Consider the following 15,348-nt stretch of genomic DNA (forward strand, 5'->3'; position numbering starts at 1 on the left):
ACCCTGACCTAAATCCTGTGACTTCTGGTAACGGTTTTAGTGAACCATCTGATCCAATTAGACCTACCTCTAACGATGGTCCTGATGTAACAACTGGTGTAACATCTGGCATTAGCTCCCCCTGTATTTCTACTATTGTAATCCCCCCCGCGGTTGCTCCGGTGCACCTGAGACTAATCTGGTGGAATGTGGCTGGCCTAGCCAATAAGCTGGACACACAAGATTGGGTAACTTATATCGAGTCTGGGGATGTTTGTATGTTCCAGGAGACCTGGGCTAGGGAAGAACATTTACAGCAGGGTTATTTGTCATTTTCCATCCCGGCTAGGTGGGAGGGCAAGGGCCGCCCTTCAGGTGGACTTACAACTTGGGTGGCATCCCACCTAGGGTGTCAGGCCTCACGCCTACCGGTGCCATCGGATGATATTCTAGTGGTTTTATTGGCCTGGCCGAACCTAGCGAAACTTGCCTTGATAAATATCTATTCTAGGCCAGTGGGAGTTTCGCGAGAATCTTCGACCATAGATGAGCTCTCAGCTTATTTATGTGAAATTCCAAGGGGCACACCCTATGTAGTGGGAGGGGATTTAAATTCTCATTTTGAGCCGTTGGCTGGCCTTCTAGAGGGATTTCCCATGGAAGAAGAGTCCAGGTGGTCAGTATCTTCTGTAGTAGCTCCTCCCCCGAAGGCATGGACACCTGTAGCACTGCAGATTACTGCCCTAACCTTAAAGCATGGAATTAGAGCTTGCAATGGGCGTATTAAGTCTGATATACCAAGCAAACCCACGTATAATAGAGTGGGAAGAGAATCCCGCTTGGATTACGCCCTTGTACAGCTAGTGAACTGGTCATCTATCCTGGACTTCAGGGTCACAGAAAGACTAGATAGTGACCACAACGCCCTAGAACTTGATCTTATCCACCCCGGTTTAGAAGCCCCTATTACAACTAAGGAGGAGAATAAACCTGAACTTCTACTGGGTAACAACAGGAGAAGAATCAGGTGGGAAAAATTAGCCATGAGTCAAGTGAAACTCCCAAGGCTCTACGCAGGACTAATTCCAAATTTGGAAAAAGTGGGAGATCTAGCTAATGATGTGGGCAATAAAGATTCCCACAATAAATTATATCAGGCACATGAGGACCTCATTAAGGGAGCGGCTTCTGAGCTCTTTAGCAAGGTGCAGAAACCCAGGAGGGGCAGCAATATAAATCCCCATGGTATAATGCAGCCTGCAGGAAGGCAAAGGGAGAACTCCTCAGAAGCATCAAAGAGGGAATAGGCGGAGAGAAGCTACGAGAAAGTAGACGGGCATATAAAAAACTAGTTGCCCACGCTAAAATTGAATGGGAGGAGAACCAATGGGAGGAGCTCACTAGCTCCCTCGCAACAAGAGACTACCGATTGTTTTGGCGAGTAGTAAATGGGGGATCGGGGAGCCTCCATTCGGCAATAGAGCCAAATATTGCAGCAGGGGTGTGGCAGGCACACTTCCAGTCTCTTTATAGCTCTGAGATGGGAGAAATTACGATTGACATCGGTAATGGACTGGCTGAGTATGACGGGGATTTGATAACCGTGGGGGAGGTTAGGGCAGCAATTGCAGGGCTGACATCTGGAAAGGCGCCAGGATTGGACGGTCTCCCCGGGGACCTGTTCAAGCAGGAGCCCGATGTTTGGGCCCCCTACCTTGTTACTGTGTTCAATGCAGTCCTGCATGGCATGGAAATCCCGAGTACTTGGCTGGGGGCAGAGGTGGTTCCTATATTTAAGAAGGGCTCGCCCCTGCTCCCAGCCAATTACAGACCAATCAGTTTAATTGACGTGCCACAGAAGCTGTTTGGTAGGATATTGTTGAATCGCCTCCAGGACTGGGCGGAGGAGACGGGTGCCCTTAGTCCATACCAGGCCGGCTTCAGGAAGGGAGTCTCCACAGTGGACCAGGTCTTTCGTTTGAATATTATCTATTGGAGGACAGCGATATTCGAAGGTGGCAGCTGGTACACTATATTTGTGGACTTGAGGGCCGCTTTCGACCTGGTCCCCAGAGGGAAATTATGGAGTGTTCTGGCTGAGATGGGGGTCCCCCCTGACATTCTGACAATTTTACAGAGACTGCATCATAACAACTATGCCCGGGTCAGGTGCGGGAAGTTTGGGGAATTAACGGACAGAATCCCCGTTGACAGGGGGGTTAGGCAGGGTTGCGTATTGGCACCGACCCTGTTCTGCCTCTTTGTCAATGGGGTAATCGCTCATCCCAATGGCATTGAATACACTGACGCTCCAAAATTGAACGGCAGCAGGGTGCCTGCAATTATGTTTGCAGATGATACCCTGCTGCTGTCCAAAACCCCCATGGGGATACAGAGGATGCTTGATTCCTTTGTGGCTTTCTGTACGGAAAGGGGTTAGAGATCAATGCTACAAAAACTAAGTTTATGGTCTTGAACCCAACCCAAAGATCACGCCCGAACCCCTTACTGGGATCATCACGTTTAGAGAGAGTCTCCACCTTCGAATATTTGGGTGTAACGTTGAATGAAACTATGTCCTGGGGAACACACCAGACTAGGGCTAACCTTAAACTAGTGCAGACCACCGGTGGCACTGCACGGATGATGAAAAGTTCCACATACCGACCACTGGGGCCGGTCATCCAGATTTACAAGGCACAGGCCAGGGGTGCTAGTATATATGGGGCGGAATTGTGGGGCCATACATCTTCCCACAGTCTGTCTATAACTGAGAACAATTTTATTAGACAGATAGTTGCACTCCCGTCTAGTACACCGCTCCTCCCCTTGAGGATGGACTTGGGCCTGAGACCAATAGCAGATGAGTTGGGTCTCAGACCCATAGCCTTCTGGCGAAGGTTATGGAGCAGTGAAGAACTTTTTTCCTACAGGGCGGAACTGAGGGAGTTTCTAACCCACCCCAAAGCTCTACAGATCCCCTGGATAAAATACATAAAAAAGTCCTGTGTGAGATTGGGGCTCCCCGACCTATGGTCCGATCCAGCAAATGCTTCACTAAGGATCCCACGAAGAGCCTTGGCCAATGCTTACTACGAGCAGAAACTAGCTATGGTCTTAGCTCATCAGGGTGTGGGGTCATTAACATCCGTATTTACGCAAAGCAAGGATTCATACAGGCTGGAGAGGGTCCTGGATGGCATGACTCCCGTGCTGGCCAGGAAGCTATTTCTCCAATGGAGATATGGCACACTGCCTCTGCGGTCTTACACTAGCTCCTGGTCAACACCGCCCTCTACCAAGCAATGCCCGGCATGCACTTGTGCTGAGGAAAACGACCTACATGTGGTCTTGTTTTGTCCAACCTACAAGGCCGCCAGGAAATACTGGCTCTTACCACTCATCAGAAACTTTGGTTGTAGGGAATATCTCCCGATGTATAGAATTTTAAAAACTGATGTCTTGGGACCAACGGTGTTTGCACTAGCTAAATTTCTTATAAATGTCTGGCATACTCGCACCCGTATTTTAAAGTCGCAGTTGCCCATCTAATTTTATGATCAAGTATTTTATATGTATGGTCTTTTATCTGCTTTCACCCTAGTAGTATTTATTTCCTAGGGTGGAATGGTTTTACATTGTATAATATGTGCTTAATGTTTATTTTCGATAGTCTTATATTGTTTCATATGTGTCTTTTTGCATATCTTTGATGGCCAAATGGGCCGAAATAAAGATTGAAACTCGGAATAGATAGATGCTTGGATAAAAGAGACCAGGAAGCTCTTCTAGGGAGGGTGTGTCTCACTTGCTTTTCTTGTTTGATGTCATTAGCGCTTTAGTTCTAAGTGGGGGCCCTTTTAATTTTCTGGCTAATTCCTTTGCCAAAGTCCTCATTTAACCCATATGTAAAAGCATTGTTCACCAAATCCTGATCCCAACTTGCAGATCCTCCTACCTTTACCACCAGATGTCTTTGGTTTCTCTCTTGCCATTTTTGCTCTGCCATTAGGTTATTGCATCTATTTACAAATCCTGTTTAGTTCCTTCGGACAGAAGGCTCAATTTAACATAGTCTCTTGATGAATTTAGCTACCTTCTAGCTACCTCCATATAAAACTCTCAGCAGCTGTGATGTTGCAGAGTCTCTTCCCTATGTAACTGAGTAAGCAAAGCCTCTCTCTCCTCTGTGACCCGCACAGAATTGTCTTCTGACCTTGCCTTCACAATGGAGCATAAGCCTTCTTGATAGAAACTACCTTCCCCCTAAGCATGCCGATATGTACCTTCTGCTGACATTTTGGAGCTTGGCAGCCTATTTCCCTCATTGTTTCACTCCCAATCCTCGCCCTTTACACCACCTCTGCACCTTCCTTTTTACATTTCCAAGATCACACCCCTTCACCTTCCTTTGACATTGAAAAGACATTCACCCTCAAGACCTTAAACTCTCACTATTGCATGTGTGTCACAAAGTGAGTCCTAAAATATTTCAGCTATTTGCCATACTTCTAGAACAATTGAACTCTAGTAGAGGGGCACAACAACTCTCATTTTTTTCTTAAATATCCCTTCCATCAAAACCTTCACATTGGCTCTCTCGCTTTCCCACAGTGCCTTCACTGCTCCCCCACTTTAAATGGCATCCAAGACCCCAGTGATAACTATGCCAATCCACAAGCAATGAGCAGACATATTACACGTCCTGACAATATTGGGCCGTCTCTGTAGCCTCCACACCAACCTGCAGGCCCCTTGTACTACCAAGCCTCACAGTTAAGCTAGGCTGATGTAGCTGCAATCCGAGGGCAAAACGTACATAGGAACCAACACTTTTTGCCTCCGTTGCCCCTTCCCCGGCATCATTGACTCAAAGCCCAGATATCACAAAGAGTCCCACAGTCGCTGCCAGTATATACTCTTTTAAGCACACAAGGTCCTGCTCTGCCTTTGGCCTGCATATATAGACAAACTCAATCCATTAATCTGTGTACCTCCAGTTTGCTTTTTATAAGCACTTATGCAACCTGCTTGCTCACAAATGCCAAAAGCATGTCGTGGTTGCCTTGATAGCTTTAAACCCACTGAGCACTCACGATTTTGTACCACTGCCCAGCTGTGCACAGAGTCAGACACGGCTCAACATTCTGGGAGGTCATGGGCCACCCCCAGGCCAACAAGATGACTAGCCGTCCTAACAAAGGCATCACAGAGGGAGTACAGTTCAGGAAGGAACTGAAGACCTGGCTATTCATCTCTTGAGCCCTGGTGACATGCGGTCTGCTTCTAAGACTGGGACGCCTGTGTGGGCCTCAAAGCGCTTTATAAATCCTAAAATTTTTATTATTATCACTTACTGCTCAGCAGTAACTCACGCAGTGCAGATCCCCACGTGATTTCACTGCAATGCAGACAGTATTGTGGGCTTTGATCTTTAACCTGGTGTGTGTGATCTAGAACCTTTGCCATCTGCATTTTGGCAGCGTATCAAATTGTAGATTTAGTGTGTAATTTATTAATTCCATGAACGCTTGCAGATTTGTGATATTTTTATTTGGATGCTGCCACTACAATGCATCGATTACCACGATGTACTGTTGTATCACATGTTTTTTCAACACAGTTGTTTACAACACATGCATTTACAACACATGAAAAATGTCTAGTACAAAAGTAGGTTCCTCTTTTTTTTGTTCTTTTTTTGTGTTTAGTGGTGAGGAGAGGTAAAGAAAGTTAAATCGCTTTTAGGGTCTAGGCTTGAGTAGAGGTAAAGGGAGGATTGACATTTTTAGGGTTTTAGGTGTGAGTATAGGAAAAGGGAGTACAGCTTCTCTTGGTGATGACTGGTAATAGCTTTTATCATGGTTGCTTATTGATTCTTTTGTTTAGTAATAGTATTATAAACTGTTTGACTGATAAGCAGACTTTCCACCGACAGCATTGTGCCTTGGACATGTTCTCAATCTTAATTCTTACTAACATCTTGTGAAATACGTGCTGTCTATTCATCCGATTTTTACTTAGTGTAACATTATAAAAAAGACCATATTCAAGCTTGAGTGGAAAATACAAGCAGTCAGTAGGTATGGGCAAGCAGTTGATATGATTCCTATGCCCATGGGCTTGGCCATCAGAGAAAGATGGGGGATGTGCTCCCATGAGACAGCATATGAAGGCTCTATGGAACTGGATTCATTTTTCTCACAACAGCGGAAAACAGGGTAGGATTATGATAGACTGTTTTTAAGAGTTGTTGTGCATTTTATTTGCATTTTTCTTTTTCTATTTCAAGAGAAGTGAACCAAAAATATTTGTAGATCCCATATTTTGCGCTTCTTGACTGCTAAAAACCAAAATGGTGAGCCTACTTCAAGTAATTCTTCTAAGATATCAGTAATTCCTTGCAGTCCCAAGAATGATTTGTCCTGCAAAATAACCCATGGGTGGTTTAGTTGGATCTCTACCTGATTTAACAGATGGGTTAAAAAGATTGCTGTCATCAGCCAACTTCAACCCTAGTTGTTGCATGTCCAAGGTTGATTTGCCATGGAATTCAACCTGGCCAGGACATCCCATAAGTGAGCACGCCAGCTGCAGCAAGATGGACGCACTTATGTTTGCCAATGATGTGCCTAGTGCCGCTACTGAGTCCTCTCATTCCAAGATTCCCACCACATCTGGGCTAGACATGGGGACTACCTAGCCACTGAACACCTGCTCACTCCAGTTACCCACAGTCATACAATGAGACTCCCTTTAACAATAAGGTAAAGGAGAACACAACCTCACCCCTCTTTACAAGGGAACTGGTGCTGTACTCTTACCCTATCTTGAGGACCGCCACTCCATGGTCAGTGTCATCTGTCGGTCTGTTTCAGTCCCCTGCTTATAAAGGAAAGTGTGAAATAACGTTTTTTGGGGTATACATCATAGTCTGCTTCTAGTACAGCTATCTCATCTCTGCTTCTTCTGGACCTGTTCATTCCCTTTTCTCTAATACTGCTGTACCTATCCAGGCTGGGACACTACCTCACCCTTACCCATCTTGGTAGTGTCATATCCCAAGGCGCATGTTCTCTAACTTGCTGTAAATCCAAAATCTGTTGTCTGACTTGAGAGTCCGTGGCCTTTAGTCTCTATGAAGAGAATGAGCGTACCATGGTGAATCCCCTTCGAGCTTTCATCCTATGTTAGATGCACAGCCCCAGCTGGTGTGTTCACGGGCATATAGAGACTACAGAAGTAGGTCAAATATATTGTCTCATAACACTTTGGGAGAAGGAGTTGTGGACTGCACACAATGCCCTTGCACAGGCCTCCTTAGGGAATTTGGGACTTTGAGGGTGACCTCGCTTTGCATATTCTGGGAGAAAGACACTGAGGCACAGGATGGCCTCTATTTATTTTGTTTCACTACTACGTTTTCTCTGGAAGAGGAACTTGCAGTGTGTCTTCTACACTTTGAAAAAATAATCATCACAAAGATTTTCAGAAAAACAAACTTTTCAGTGTATGGGTCTGACCTGAGCATGTAACGTGCTAACCCATGCAAACACAAGCATGTAGAAATGCATTCACACTACTTGTATTATCTTTGTAACCTGCCTCTTTATGATTAAAACTTCTACCTGCAAATTCCTCACCTCTTGAATCTCCCCCAAATGTCAAACTGAACCTGGAAAATGTAAAGACTTCTGCTGTGGCAGATGGTGCTGTAGCTCCATCTCTATTCCAGTGCGTCACAGAGTGTTACATAGCAACAGTATACTAAGTGTGAGGGTCTGTGAGTTTTTTATGTCTGTCACACACCCTCCTCTCCTGAATATAAAATGCTACAATGTGACATTCCGAAGAGACCAAATATGCACTTATTAGTTCGATACTCCAAATTTATATTGAACAATTTATAAGATTGTCATACCCACAGGAAAGCGAAGAAATTCTTTCAGGTACAAGAATCCTCACCAACCAGGGTGGCATGCTGCATCATTGGATTCTGATCTCTACTAGGCGGGTCATGCAATGCTTAGTGGGCCCATCAATTGGGGCTCTTTAGTCATGATCTTTTCACTGTCCGTGTTCAGTGCTCATGTGTCAGTGATAACAGTGGTTGTCTTCTGCCGGCACATACCACAAGTCATGTGGTGACAGTGGCCGCTATTTTGTAGTGTGTATCCTCTTGTTTTTATTTTATTATTTTAAAGAGTTTTATATAGCGTAAACGTGACCCTTGGGTATCATGAGCACTTCACAGTTACATGAGGTAGGTTAGAGATACAGCTTGCATAGCAGAGCGCTTCACAATGACATGAGGTAGGTTAGAGTTACAGCTTGTATAGCATTAATAACATAAATATTCACAGTGACATGAGGTAGGTTTGAGATACAGCTTGTATAGCAGTATTAACATATGTATATAATATTCCTGTACCTGTCTATCATCTCGGTTTCAAATGGCATTTTTGAAACTGGTTAGTGTACAAGGTGTAACAATATTCCTATACAAATAGTTCTGGTGTGTCTCTTTCTGTGTATTCTACATCACAACGAGTCCCGAGTAGTATAGTATCGTTAAAGATTATTCTCAACCTAACTGGTGACTTTATCTTTACATACATTGTTGTTCTGTGTTTGAAACACCTATATCACGGTGCTAGTGATGAACAGTCTTGCCTACGGAAGGAACTTGCTCATTAGGAAGATCTTTGCTTCCCACTTGAATGTTGCCATGTTTGGAATTTTCCTAATGTTTGGTGGGAGTGAATTCCAGATTCTGGGGGCTGTTCCGGAGGAAGCTCTGTCATCCGTTTTCTTCTTCCGAAAAATGGATGGTTTCAACAGCAGCTCCCTGGCACTCCTGGCTGGTCTGCTTCGCCCCTGATAGCTACATTTTCTGGGCTAAGTACCTTGGTGTTTGTAGTGGATCGCTTTGTGGGTAATACATGCCAGTTTAAGTTGAATTCTGGCTTCTTATGATAACCAGTTAACGCTTTCAGGTGTGGGGAGTTATGGACGAATTTCCTAGATCCGGTAATGAGTCTTGCGGCCGCATTGAGACATGCTTTTAGTGGTGCTGTGGAAATTTTTGATACACCTGCTAAAGTTGTACATCCATATTCAATCCTTGAGATAACTAAGGACTGGATTGCCAATTTGAGGTCTGCCGTAGAAATGGTTTCACTTTTTTAATATATTTCAAGTGAAATCGGGCACTTTTTGCCATTGATTTGATGTGGGCTTTCATGTCTAGGTTCTTATCCAACGTGATTCCTAGCGATTTTGCTGAGTCAACTAGAATAGGGGTGCAGTTTAGTGCTGTGATCAGATTTGTCCATTCCTTCACTTCTGTGGGGCTCTTTGGTCGTGAAATTAATAGGAATTCCGTTTTTTGTGCATTTAGCTTCAGATGATTGCTAGTTCACCAGTGTAAAGATACTTTTAAGGCCTCATTCATTAACTTGATATCTTCCAGCGACGCAATATTTTGTAAGGGGTTCGACATACAGGTTGAAAAGTGATGGAGGTAGTGTAGATCCTTGAGGGACTCCAATTGAATTCGGGCATGATGGGGATAGTGACTGGTTGACCAGGAATCTTTGTGTTCTATTCTGAAGGAAGGATTCAGACCATTTCAACACATTTCCAGATAGTCCCATCCTGTCATGAAGCCTGGCTAGTAATTTTTCATGATTTACCGTGTCAAATGCAGACGACAGGTCAAGAAGGACTAGTAGACATGTTTGATTGTGATCTAGGGCCTGTAGTGCATCTTCCACTATGTGTAGGATCGCTGTTTCCGTACTGTGGCCTATTCTGAATTCCGATTGGCAGTCTTCCAGCAGCTTGACATTGGCGATGTGATGGCTTAGTTGATTTTGCACACATTTCTCAATTAGTTTTGCAAGTAATGGAATATTGGTTACCGGGCGAAAGTTGTTTGGTTCTGCCAGGTCCGCTGTAGGTTTTTTGATGATGGGGATGACTTGACCTGTTTTTAGGCATTCTGGAAGGATCCCTTGAGATAGTGAGGCATTTATTATTTTTGTCCATATTGGGACGACGATATGGCTGATTCTTTTTAGGCATTTAGAGGGCAGTGGGTCATTGTAGTGGTTATTAGGTTTGATATCCGAGGGCGTTTTGGCATTAGTATTCTGGTCATATAGCTTGAAGGTAGCCCATTGTGCCTTGTTTTTCGCCCTATCATGATTGATTGTCGTGGTAGCATTGTTCAGTGTGGGTGGTTGGCTGGGAAGGTTGTCGGCTGCCATCCTGAGCTCTCTTTCTAGCGTGTTGGCCTTGTCGTTGAAGAATGTTGAGAATTTTTCACAGCTCAGTTGAGTGTTAGTAGTTTTTGGGCTGATTTGGTCAACTTATTGGATTGTTGCTTTAAGATCTCGAATACTTTCTGTGGTCTGTTTTTGGCGTTGTCCAGTTCTGATCTAAAGAATTCCTTTTTGGAATTCAGGATCTTTTTGGTGTACTCGTTTCTGATTTTTCTGAGAGATTTCAGCTAGGGGGATGATGGGTGCTGTCTACATTTTCTTTCTGCAAGTCTCAGTTTCTGCCTATCTTCATTCAGTGTCCCATTAAACCATGGGTTTTTATCCTTCTCTGTGACTCTTTTCAGTTTTAGTAGCATGGTGGAGTTGACTATATTCTTCACTGATGTGGTGTAGTGATACGTTAGATCATTCACATCCAGCAAGTTGTTTGGCGGATTTAGGTCCTTCTCACATCTTTCTACTAGTAGCTCAACATGAGGGTCGTTGGTGTCCCAAGTCCACTTTTTGAGTTTGATAGGCTGTGTGGTCTTGTTCTTTTTCAAGGTGGGTATCAGGAAGGTTATGGCATGGTGATCCGACCAGTCGCACGGAACAATTGAGTGGATTGTATTATCCTTGTTTCTTGAGATTATCCAGTCTAAAGTTGCGCCTTTCGAGTGTGTTGGCTGTATGCAGACTTGGGTAAGGTTTAGCTCAATTAAAAAGTCTTTAATGCGTTGACCTGTTTGTCATTATTGTCGTCCCAGTGTAAATTAAAATCGCCTAGGAATATTTTATTAGAGTGAGTGTTAGTTAGCCGTGATGAACTCCATTAACTGGTCTATGAAAGTAGCATTGTTTCCTGGTGGGTGTTAAAGCGCATGCAGGTTGCACCTTTGATTGTCACGTCAATTTCCTGGCTAACGATGAGGGCAGCGGTGTCTGAGGCATGTTTTGCTGCGGACCGACAGTTGAGCAGTAGGCATATCAGTGGTTTCCCTGAGGTATTAGGGTTCAGCTCTTGCGAGTTGGCGGTTAGCTGGACTTGTGGTGGTAGTGCTTGTTCCTTAACAGTCGTGGAACTGAACTGAATTATGAAAGCTGCATGTTCCTTTTAATCTATCTCGATAAGTTTACTTAGGGCCAGAACCATTATTTTCTGACAGAGCGAGATGAGTGATAGGACTCTGCATGTTGAATACGGCTGCCATTTTGTAGTGTAAGTCCTATTGAATCAGTCACGCTCTATTAGAGATGTGGATACTTGTAATAATGCTCATAATTTTTGACAGTCTAGTAAATAACGAGAATTCGGAACGTCAACCCAGTTCGTGCTCTCAGAAAAGCAGCATGGCATGTTGATTTAACGTACCTTTTGTCTGTGTTCAATGGTATCTTGTCCTACATATGAGTAAGTGCTAACACCAATTTTAAATATTATTCAAAACGATAATTACTGAAGTGTTCTCATGCATGATGTAGTTGTACGACAACATTTTTAGTGGGCGACTATTTCTGCCGGCGTATGCTCACTGACTGTGACGCCATATGATGTAATGATTGGAAACTTAGACCCACTTCTATGGTAATAATTAAAAAGATTTTTATCATGATTGAGTCGTATACAAGTAACATGTTTTCTATGTGTTACTCTATTTCTGCAGCTGACTCCATGGTATCTCATCATTGAGTCCCACCCTAGATGTATCCAATTTAAACACCCATCGCTGTTCCTTGAGCAAGAGTCGTGACATACTCGCATAGTTTCCAATACAATCCACATCCTATTATTCGAGTATGTTGGAATTCCAGGAAATGTGCCATACATTTTGTGGTTGGGCGTCTACACACAATCATACTCCTATGTTCATTCATCATTTTGTATGGAATGCATGTGCTACTGGTAAAAGGACAGATGAAGGAGGTGTGTCTCCCTTTTTATGTGACTAGTAGAAAGGAGAGCAAGCATGATAGTGTATGAACACATAGTCCTCCATCACCATCTGCAAAGTCATACATCGCCATAAATGTATACACAATATATTTACAATCAACCCAATTTTAATTACATATTTTTTTTAATTGAATTTATTTATATGTATTGATGATTTTGTTAATAACATTAGTTCCCCCAGGGCATTGGGCAGTTTTGTTGCTTAATAATTAATTTTGATTTGTTTTCATTTTTAGGCTGATTTATCTCTGTACAATGAATTCAAATCTTGGAAAGAAGAGCCCAGTATGGACCGTCAGTGCTCCTTTCTTGGCAGAATATATCAGGAAGACATTTGCCCATGCCTGGCCTTCTCTAAAAGTGAGGTAACGATATTTACTGGCCACATTTTGTTATGCTATTTTTATTAGATGTGTCTGTTTCTGTGAACATTGCCTTCATGCCTGTAAAAGTGTGAGACCATCATGTTCACAGATCCACTGATTAAGTGTTTTGTTCTTTCTTGGTGGTTCCTCAAATGAGCTGGGGATGTCTTCCTAAACCCCCACTCCAGCCGCATCATATCCTTTGTTACCGGGGGAAACCTTGGTAGTGCTTTTCACTTAGTACATTGTAGACTGTGATACCACCCAGCCCTAAACCTGCTGGGGTGCTTCACAGCAATATGTCCAGGTCTAACCTCACCATATAAAGCACAAGGTTTAGATTCACTCGAAAGTGTTTAAGGGGTCAGTACTTACAGATCCATTGAACTCATCTGAGAAGTCGCAGCACTGTGATTGGTCACCGCTGAATCCTATGCTAGATTTCTTTTGACCATGTCTGTCATAGACCCAAAGCTTAAAATAAGGGCGGTATCTAGAAGAGGTCCCTAGTGTCCTCTGCAGTCTCTCGGAAGCAAGTTGTCTCAGTAATGGTTCTGTGTCACTTTGTTCAGTCTTCAAAGGAAATGATCCTGGAAAGGTTGATTGTGATGTACTGTGATTTATCTTGCCCAGACAGTTTGTCTTTTACGTTTGGGATCATGGTTATTGGGGCCCATGAAGTGTGCAGATGGGCCTCTTGTGTGTTTGTGCAGCATAACGTGTAACACTACCACTTAACCTAACACAGGGTTCCCTTTCTTCACTGCTATGTCAGTGTGACCAGTACCACTTCCTGGGGCTGTGGCTACCACACTGCCCTTGCCACTCTTATGCAGTTTTTAAGGTCCTGAGTAGCTGAATGAATCTAGACTCCCGCCTTTCCCACTGGATAATGATATAAAAGTTTACGACTTACTAGGCACGAGAGTGTACATTCATTCTTGTATCATGCAGATGTTTTGTTGCCCAGATGCTAGCCCAAAATGTAGATTGCTTTATATACACTTACCCTGGATGTCTCTGCACCCTCAAAGGGGGGAAAGCAGACAGCTGTTTTTCTCCTCTGTTCTAGCCTAGGACATCTTGATACTAAAGCTAAACCTGTGAGTGCAAATTTGGATGAACTCAGGCGAGATTGGCTTTGTTCCTGGTACTTAATCTCTGAGGGAAGGGCTCAGAACTAGACAATTAATTGTTGGAAAGAAGTTGTTTGCACCCTTAGACTATAAGCTCACAATTATTGCTGTTCAGACGGATAAGCCACTCCTTTTAGTTTTCGGTTAGTTTCACCAAACCTCAGTCAATACACCTCTACTTAATTCCAAAGACAGGTCGTGATCCCTGCAGTGATTTATCAATCTGGCCTGCAGGTTAAGATGAAGATTTTGTACAGTTTAGTCGACCACATTCACACTGATCTTTTGTTAGGTTATCATGGCTGTTCTTTGACTTGAACAAGGTTGTGTAATCTTGCTGTGTGGCACTGAAAAGTTGGAATACATCATTTCAGTACTAAAATAAGGCTGGTATTAATACGTTTGTCTGCGTAATTGCTCTTGAAGTATGATTTATATAGTTTGTCGGTTCAGTAGAGCCTTCAGAATTTTGAGATTTGGCATCATTCATAGGGGCCTCATTTTTTAAAAATTTTCAGTGATATTTCTTCTGGTTTTATCTTCCGTTGGTATCGTGATCTAAAGTTTAATATTTCTATCACTGTTTTAAGTATTGTCATTTGTGTTTTGTTCTATGAATTTTGGAGAGCAAAGCTTGGCAGTTCCAGGCATGCAAAATAATCCATGGTCTCCACGTCAAGGAACAAAGGGCCAGATGTACGACCCTAAATTGCATGCGCAAACAGGTTTGCTACCCGTTTGCACATGCAAAATTGCCCAGGGCCATGTACAATTCCTAAATAGCAATTTATTTGCGACCCGCTGTTTAGGAATTATGAGTCGCTATTAGGAAGGGGCGTACCCTTCCTAATACCGCCCGCAGAGCAAAGTATGAATGTTTTGTGACCGCAATTGCAGTCGCAAAACACTCGCAAATTACCGCGCTCTTCAAGAGGGTGGTAATGCAGTCGAAATTTGGAAGGGGTTCGCAGGGGACCCCTTCCACTTTGTGACAGTCTCTAAAAATATTTTTTAAGGGCAGGCAGTGTTCCCAGAGACCACTACCTAACCTTAAAAAATTAAACAAAAACATTTAATTTTAATTTTTTTGAATGCTTCAAGTTTTCCTTTAAGGAAAACGGGCTGCATTAAAAAAAAAAAAAAATTAAAACTGCTTTATTTAAAAGCAACTCCAGACATGGCGGTCTGCTAAGCCCAGCAGGTCACCATCCCTGGGAGAGTCTGTTTTACCCAATGGGGTCGCAAATTGCGAGAGGCTCATTAATATTCATGAGCCTCGCAATTTGCGACCCCATTGGGAATCGCAAACCGTGTTAAACACACTGTTGTACATGCCAAGTAGCGCCTCGCAAATTGCGAATCGCAAATGTGTTGCAATTTGTGAGGCGCTATTTTGCAGGTTGTGCATCTGGCCCAAAATGCCCAGCTGGTAATTGCTATTTTCTTTTTTTAGAAACAAGAAAGAAACAAGCCTCTGGCGGTTTGTTTCTGAGAAGCAAAAATAACGCAGAGTCGGTTTCCATGATGTGGCGCTCTCCAGTTACATTTTTGACGAAAGTGCTCACTCTGAGTTGATATAAGCATTTGTGTAAAGGGGAGTAACTTAAAATATGGGGGATGTTCAGTTACTAAATGGGCAGCGACATGGC

At 43.4% G+C, this 15,348-nt stretch overlaps 1 protein-coding gene across 3 annotated transcripts in view; it reads left to right on the forward strand.

Moving 5' to 3' along the window:
- Nucleotides 1-15,348, forward strand: part of RAB3IP (RAB3A interacting protein) — a 266,787-nt gene that overhangs the window by 217,796 nt on the left and 33,643 nt on the right. For all 3 annotated transcript variants that reach the window (XM_078673902.1, XM_078673904.1, XM_078673903.1), the window contains exon 7: nucleotides 12,435-12,563. In XM_078673902.1, the coding sequence (XP_078530028.1) occupies nucleotides 12,435-12,563 (129 nt within the window). The remainder of the gene's footprint in view (nucleotides 1-12,434; nucleotides 12,564-15,348) is intronic.

This window comes from Lissotriton helveticus, chromosome 1_1, assembly GCF_964261635.1.
Source record: "Lissotriton helveticus chromosome 1_1, aLisHel1.1, whole genome shotgun sequence".
In the NCBI taxonomy this organism is placed as follows: domain Eukaryota; kingdom Metazoa; phylum Chordata; class Amphibia; order Caudata; family Salamandridae; genus Lissotriton; species Lissotriton helveticus.